Below are 8493 nucleotides of genomic sequence, written 5' to 3' on the forward strand. Positions count from 1 at the left end.
TTTCTTTAGAGATAAATCTTTAGCATTTTTAGCATTTTTAACTAAAAAGGATCTCTTGTTAACAAAATTGTTTAATTTTCAACCAAGCAATAACATTTTTAACCAAAAATATGAATTTTCAGCAAAACAGTTCTAATTTTAGCCAAAATATAATACAATTTTTTAGCAAAAAATTAATTTTCAACAAAGTTTCAACCCAAAAAAATGATTTTTTAGTCGATAAAGATAATTTTTAAAATAAATTTTTCAATTTTAAAGTAAAAAAGACCAATGTTTTACAGAACAATGGACTTTTCAAACTGGAAATCTTACTTATAAAACAAAACAAAAAAATGTAAATTTTAAACAAAATAGTAGTTTAACTTTTTACCAAAATAAAATTTTCAACCCAAAAAGACGAATTTACAAAAAAAGTTGAATTTTGAACCGAAAAATTAATTTTCAACAAAATATAACACAATTTTTTACCAAAAAATGAATTTTTAACTAAGTTTTACCACTTTTATCCCAGAAGTTGAACTTTTTAGAAAAAAGGTTAAAATTATACAAAAAGAGATACATTTTCAAACTAAAAAGATGAATTTTCAACTAGAAATTGAATTATTAACCAAGAAAAATAATTTTTCCGTCAAGAAAGCAATTAAAATAAATTTTTTCACAAAAAGTTTAATTTCCTAACCAAAATAGAATTTTCAACAAAAAAGATGAATATTCACCAAAAAAATGTTTTTTTTTTAAACAAAAATGTTGAATTCTTAAAAAGTAATTAAATTTTTAATTAAATATAATACAATTTCGTACCCAAAAATAAATTTTCAACAAAGTTTCAACTCAAAAAAATGATTTTTCAGTCGATAAAGATAATTTTTAAAATAAAATTTTTTAATTTTAAAGTAAAAAAGATCAAAGTTTTACAGCATAATTGACTTTTCAAACTCAAAATATTACTCGTCAAGAAAAAAAGTAATTTTCAACCAAATAGTAGTTGAACTTTTTACCAAAATAGAATTTTCAACAAAAAAGATGAATATTCACCAAAAAATGTTTTTTTTTTAAACAAAAATGTTAAATTCTTAAAAAGTAATTAAATTTTTAATTAAATATAATACAATTTCGTACCCAAAAATAAATTTTCAACAAAGTTTCAACTAAAAAAAAATGATTTTTCAGTCGATAAAGATAATTTTTAAAATAAAATTTTTTAATTTTAAACTAAAAAAGATCAAAGTTTTACAGCATAATTGACTTTTCAAACTCAAAATATTACTTGTCAAGAAAAAAAAAGTCATTTTCAACCAAATAGTAGTTGAACTTTTTACCAAAATAGAATTTTCAACCAAAAAAAAAACGAATTTTCAACAAAAAAGTTGAATCTTCAACCGAAAAATATATTTAGATAAATTACATATATATTTATATTTATTAATTTCTTGAGTGATAAATCTTTAGCTGTTAAAAATTTGTCTTTTTGGTTTAAAAATTGTTTTGTTTTGTTTTAAATTGCATTTTTTTTATGTAAATACAAAAGACACTTTTTTGTTAGGAATTTATCATTAAAAGATGAAAATTCAACAATTATGTTAAAAATGTAATTATTTTGTTGAAAACTCAAGTATTTTGTTTAAAAAAAACCCTCTTTTATTTTAGAAAAGACATTTTTTTGGGTTTAAAATAAATTAATAAATTTTTTTTAAATAGTACAGTCTCTTATTTAATTTAAACTTACAGGTAGAGCTTATTGGTGGTGGTCCGTCCATGCTTGGTGGAATAATATTGGTATTGACTGGTTTATAACTCGTTGTGTTCCATTTTGCAGTCGAAGGATCATCATCAAACAATCCTCCTCCCCCGCTGAATAAATTCTCAGACCTATTACTAAAAACATCTTCGTTGTCTTCTTGCGCAAAAAGATCATCTAAAAAAAATAATAGCATCCTTCATTAAAATATAAAACCCTATTTTTATTAAAAAAAAAAAAATATTAAAAAAATTTCTAAACCTTTTGGACGATTATTAATAGATGAATTGTCGGCTTCCTGCGTAACTACTGTTTTCTGTGAGGGAAGATAACTACCTAGTCTTTTCGCCAATTCCTCGGCGAAATTTGGTGGTCCCATATTCGTATTCTGACTCTGTCAAAATTTTAAAATTTTAAAAACAATTCCAGGTTTTTTACCGGTTCGCAAAAATTTGTCACGGTCAATAAAATTTAAAACATCGAACTCTATTCTAATAATTTTTTACATTTAAAGTAATAAACATTGAACAACGAACTAAAGCATTCAAAGTGGAAACCTTGAATTTTAAACTTTTGAAATTGATGTTAAAAAGTTTTTCAATTAAAAAATTGTCTATTCAAATTCTCAATAATTTATACGTATAAAATGGAGGGTACTAAACAGTAAGAAATTTTCAAAATTATATTATTATAAGTAATTTTAAGTTAGACAAATTAATAAATTAAAAAATATATTCTTTTAAATTTAACAGTTCTTAAATTAGAAGTAAAATTATTTTCGTTTTAAATAGTTTAAGCATCCTTGAAAAGATTTAACATTTTATTTCGAAATAATAAGAAATCTAAAAGTGGTTTTAAATTTTTCCAAATTTAAAATTATTTTTCAAAATTTTCCTACAACTTTTAGAAAATCCTGCAAATTCAAAAAAAAATCCTTAAATTTGAATTTATAAATAACCATAGAACACTTATTATTTGTATAAAAAATTACAGACATTTTAAGAGATATTTGGAGGTTTTAAAAAGATTCAAATTAAATTTAGAACTTGAAATTATTTCAAATTATTTAAACGAAATGTGTGTAGATTTTTGCAGATTTTAAACAAAAAATTTATAAACTTTTTAAGAATTGCAAGACTTTAAAAAAAAAAAACATTTTCAATGAGATTCCTAGGAAAAATGTAAATGATTTTTTATTTTTAAAAACTATTCTGACAGTAAATTTGAAAAGATTTTTCGAGATTTCCAAAATGAACAAGAAAGAACCTGGAAGATTGCAAGGATTTTTTTGTAATTTACAGGATTTTCCAAAAATTGTGGGAAAAATTCGATTAATTTAAAAATATATTTAGAATTTTTGAAAAAAATGTTAACAGACTTCGTTTAAGTTACTTGAAATCAATTCAAGTTTTTAATTTATTTTGAATCTTTTCCAAACTTATAAATATCTCTTAAAATTACTCAAATTTTTCTACAATTAATAAGGGTTCAATTGTTTAAATTTGTTTAATTTGATAAAATTTAACAATTTGAATTAGAAATGGTACATTTTTTTAAATATAACAATTAAAATTACAATGTTGAAAATTTAAAAGTTCTTCGAAATTCTAAAGATTCCAAGCTTTCTTTGTCAAACAATTTAGTTCATATTCTATTCTTTTTCGAAAGTAAAAAATTTCAAATTAAATGAGTTAAAAATGGAATAATTTCGACTGAAATAATTTAAATTAATAAAAATAATATATTAATAAACTTATTTATTAAATTAAGTGTAAAAACTAAAAATAATATAAAGGAAGACCTAAAACTTTCAAATAAAAATATTTTATTGATGAATCATTAAAAATTTTAATTAAAAATAAAATTATCGGAATAAATAATATTACAAGAATTTCAATTCTCATACCAAAAAGATGAATGAAATAAATAAATTTTCAACCAAGAAAAATGATTTTTCAGTAAAAAAATATATATTTTCAAACAAGTTTTCTCATTTTCAAGCCAAGTTGATCAATTTTTTACGAAAAAAGTGGATTTTTCAAAGAAACATTTTAATTTCGAACCAAAAACATGAATTTTTAACAGAACAGTTGAATTTAACTAAAAAAAAAGAACGAATTTTCAAGAACTACAACTCAAAAGTATGAATTTCCAAGAAAAAGGTTTTTCAACCAAATATTTAATATAAAAATAAATTTCAACCAAATATTTGGATTCTTACCAAATAGAGTTATCTGCCAAAATGATAAAAAATGTTACCAAAAAATGAAATTTTAGCAAAGTAGTTCCACTTTTAGCTACTTGAAAATACAAATTTTCGAGAACCAAAATTAATGTTTGACAAAAAAGTTAAATTTTCAACCAAATATTTTAATGATTTAGCAAAAAAAATTTGCAACTCAGACAATTTTAAACAAAAAAAGTGAATTTTCAACAAAAAATTGACGTTTTCACAAAATTCTTTAATTTCCAAAAAATAATTAAATTTTAAAAAATATTTAATGAAATTTTGTACCACAAAAATGAATTTTTAACAAAGTAATTTAACTCTTAGGCAAGTAATTGCTTTTTTAACAAATAATTTTAGATTTAAAAAATTTTAAACCTTAGAATTTTAAACAGAAAAATTATTTTTCAGTCAGGAAACAAAATTTTTAACCACATTTTTTTAAATTTTCAAGTAAAAAGATCAATGTTTTTCAACAAGTTTAAATTTAAAATAAAAAATATGAATTTATAACCAAAAAGTTTAATTTCAAGCAAAAATATGAATTTTAACAAAAAAGTTCATTTTCTATCAAAATAGAATTTTGCAACCAAAAAGGTTGACTTTTAATTGAATTCTTTACCAAAATAGAATTTTGAACTCAAAAATACGATAGTCAATTTTTAAAAATTTGAATTTTTAACGCAAAATTCTGAGTTTTTAATCGAATTTTTGAATTTTCAACAAAATAATTTTATTTTCAACAAAATGTAATTAAATTGTTTACCAAAAAATCAATTTGCAAAAAAGTAATTCGACTCTCAGCGAAATAATTGCGTTTTTAACCCAAAAAATTGCATTTCTACCAAAAGACTAAATTGTTACAAAAAAGTTAAAATTTGAACTACAAAATATGAATTTATAACAAAAAGTATAAAAAATTATTATTTTCGACCAAAAATTGTAGATTTTTAATAAAGTGTGGAATTTTTCACACAATAAATAAATTTTCAGTCAAATAAGAAAATTGTTAAGCGGAGATATTAATTTTTTAATAATTAGTTGCATTTTCAAATTAAATAGCTGCATTTTTAAATAAAAAGGATGTCTTGTTAACAAAATTGTTAAATTTTCAAAAAAATAATTTAATTTTCAACCAAGAAATAAAATTTTTAACCAAAAATATGAATTTTCAGCAAAGCAGTTCCAATTTAAGCCTAAATATAATACAATTTTTGAGCGAAAAATTTATTTTCAACAAAGTTTCAACCCAAAAATATGATTTTTTAGTCGATAAAGACAATTTTTAAAATAAATTTTTTCAATTGCAAAGTAAAAAAGACCAATTTTTTACAGAATAATGGACTTTTCAAACTGGAAATCTTACTTATAAAATAAAACCAATAAATTTAAATTTTAAAGAAAATAGAAGTTTAACTTTTTATCAAAATAAAATTTTCAACCCAAAAAGACGAATTTACAAAAAAAAGTTAAATTTTGAACCAAAAAATTAATTTTCAACAAAATATAACACAATTTTTTACCAAAAAATGAATTTTTAACTAAGTTTTTCCACTTTTATCCCAGAAGCTGAGTTTTTTACCAAAAAAGGTTAAAATTCTACAAAAAGAGATACATTTTCAAACTAAAAAGAGTAATTTTCAACCACAAATTGAATTATTAACCAAGAAAAATAACTTTTCCGTCAAGAAAGCAATTAAGATAAATTTTTTTTACAAAAAGTTTAATTTCCTACTAAAATAAAACTTTCAACAAAAAAGATGAATATTCACCAAAAAATGTTTTTTTTTAAACAAAATTGTTGAATTCTTGAAAAGTAATTAAATTTTTAACGAAATATAACAAAATTTCGTACCCAAAAATAAATTTTCAACAAAGTTTCAACCCAAAAAAATGATTTTTGGTAGATAAAGATCATTTTTAAAATAAAATTTTCAATTTAAAATTTAAAAAAAACCAACGCTTTACAGAACAATTGACTTTTCAAACTCAAAATATTACTTGTCAAGAAAAAAAGTAATTTTCAACCAAATAGTAGTTGAACTTTTTACCAAAATAGAATTTTCAACCCCAAAAAAAAACGAATTTTCAACAAAAAAGTTGAATCTTCAACCGAAAAATATGAATTTTCAAGAAAAACAAATAATTTTCAACAAAATAAAAAGCAATTTTTTTACCAAAATTGGATTTTTAAAAACAACCTTTGGCAATGCACTAGTTGGAGTCATATAAGTTTTAACAAAAACAGTTAATTTTCTACAAAAATAGATTTTTGCGACCAAAATATTGAATTTTTAACAAAATTGTTGAATTTTAAACAATATAACATAGAATTATTGACCGAAAAATTCATTTTTATCAAAGTAGTGGAACTCTTAGCTACTTAAAGATACAAATTTGCGAGAAAAATAATTAATTTTCGACAAAAAATTTGAATTTTGAATCCAGAAATAAGAATTTTCAAAAAAAAAATAAATTTTCAACAAAACAATTGAATTTGTTGCGATAATAGAATTTCCAAATCAAAAAGAATTTTCAAGAAAATTGAATTTTTAAAAAAATCGCAGCATTTTTAGCAAAATAATTAAATTTGTTTACAACAAAATAAATTTTCAACATAAAAATATGGATTTTCAATTGAAAAAAAATTAATTTTCAAGCAAATAGTTTAGTTTCCTTCTAAAATAGTATTTTCAACAACAGCAAAAAGCTTTTAACCAAAAAAGTTTTTTTAAAAACAAAATTGTTGAATTCCTAACAAAATAATTAAATTTTTAACTGAATATAATACAATTTTCAACGAAAAAATAAATTTTCCATAAAATTTCTACCCATATAAACAATATTTTAGTCAATAAAGATATTTTTAAAAGTAAATTTTTCAATTTTAAAGTAAAAAAGACCAATGTTTTACAGAATAATTGACTTTTCAAACTGAAATAATTACTTATAAAGTACCATAAAATTAATTTTTAACTAAATATTTCAACTTTTAGCCCAGAGGTTGCGTTTTTTACAAAAAAAAAGATAAGAAATTAATTTTCAATCTAAAAAGATGCATTTTTGATCACAAATTGAGTTTTTAACCAAGAAAAATGATTTTTCAGTCAAGAAAGAAAGAAAAGTAAATTTTGTTACAAAAAATTTAAGTTTTCAGCATAAAAATATGGATTTTCAAATTTAAAAAAATTAATTTTCCACAAAATAGTTTAATTTCCTACAAAAAGAGAAATTTTCAACAACTATACATGAACTTTCAAGCAAAAAGGTTTTTTTAAAAACAAATTTGTTTTAAATCTTAACAAAATAATTGAATTTTTAACTGAATTTAATACCATTGTTTACGAAAAAATAAATTTGTCAAAAACTTTCAACGCATAAAAATGATATTTAAGTCAAGGACGAGAATTTTTTAAATAAATTTTAAATTTTAAAGTAAAAAAAACCAACGTTTTACAGAATAATTGACTTTTCAAAATAAAAATATTACTTACCAAAAAGAAAAATCAATTTTCAACGAAATAGTAGTTGAACTTTTTACCAAACTACAATTTTCAACCGGCAAAGACGAATTTATAAGAAAAAAGATGAATTTTCAAGAAAAAACAAAATTTCACAAATTTTTTCAACTTTTGGCCAAGAAGTTGCTTTTTTTACTAAAAAAGATTAGAATTCTACAAAAAGAGATAAATTTACAAACTAAAAAGATGAATTTTCAACCCCAAAAATGGAATTTTTAACCAAGAAGAATGATTTTTCAGTTACGAAAGCAATGAAGACAAATTTTATTATAAAACATTTAAATTTTCAACGCAAAAATATGGATTTTCAATTTAAAAAAAATTAATTTTCAACAACTTACAATGAAATTTCTTAACAAAAATGATTTTTCAACTAAGATTTTCAAACTTTGGGCAAAAAGCTGCTTTGATCATTTTTTAAATAAGTTTTCAATTTCAAAGTAAAAAAGATCAAAGTTTTACAGAATAATTGACTTTTTAAACTGAAAATATTACTTATCAAAAAAAAGGTAATTTTCAACTAAATAGTAGTTAAACTTTTTACCAAAATGAAATTTTCAACCCAAAAAAAAACGAATTTTCAACAAAAAAGTTGAATTTTCAACCCCAAAAATGGAATTCTTAACCAAGAAGAATGATTTTTCAGTTACGAAAGCAATGAAGACAAATTTTATTATAAAACATTTAAATTTTCAACGCAAAAATATGGATTTTCAATTTAAAAAAAATTAATTTTCAACAACTTACAATGAAATTTCTTAACAAAAATGATTTTTCAACTAAGTTTTTCAACCTTTGGGCAAAAAGTTGCTTTGATCATTTTTTAAATAAATTTTCAATTTCAAAGTAAAAAAGATCAAAGTTTTACAGAATCATTGACTTTTTAAACTGAAAATATTACTTATAAAAAAAAGGTAATTTTCAACTAAATAGTAGTTAAACTTTTTACCAAAATGAAATTTTCAACCGAAAAAAAACGAATTTTCAACAAAAAAGTTGAATTTTCA

At 20.7% G+C, this 8493-nt stretch overlaps 1 protein-coding gene across 2 annotated transcripts in view; it reads right to left on the bottom strand.

The window, feature by feature from the left end:
- Positions 1 to 8493, bottom strand: part of LOC117177332 (WASH complex subunit 2C) — a 126442-nt gene that overhangs the window by 89040 nt on the left and 28909 nt on the right. For both annotated transcript variants that reach the window (XM_033367957.1, XM_033367958.1), the window contains 2 exons: positions 2000 to 2132; positions 1727 to 1915 (listed from right to left, as the gene is read on the bottom strand). In XM_033367957.1, coding sequence (XP_033223848.1) covers positions 1727 to 1915; positions 2000 to 2132 — 322 coding nt within the window. The remainder of the gene's footprint in view (positions 1 to 1726; positions 1916 to 1999; positions 2133 to 8493) is intronic.

This window comes from Belonocnema kinseyi, chromosome 7, assembly GCF_010883055.1.
Source record: "Belonocnema kinseyi isolate 2016_QV_RU_SX_M_011 chromosome 7, B_treatae_v1, whole genome shotgun sequence".
In the NCBI taxonomy this organism is placed as follows: domain Eukaryota; kingdom Metazoa; phylum Arthropoda; class Insecta; order Hymenoptera; family Cynipidae; genus Belonocnema; species Belonocnema kinseyi.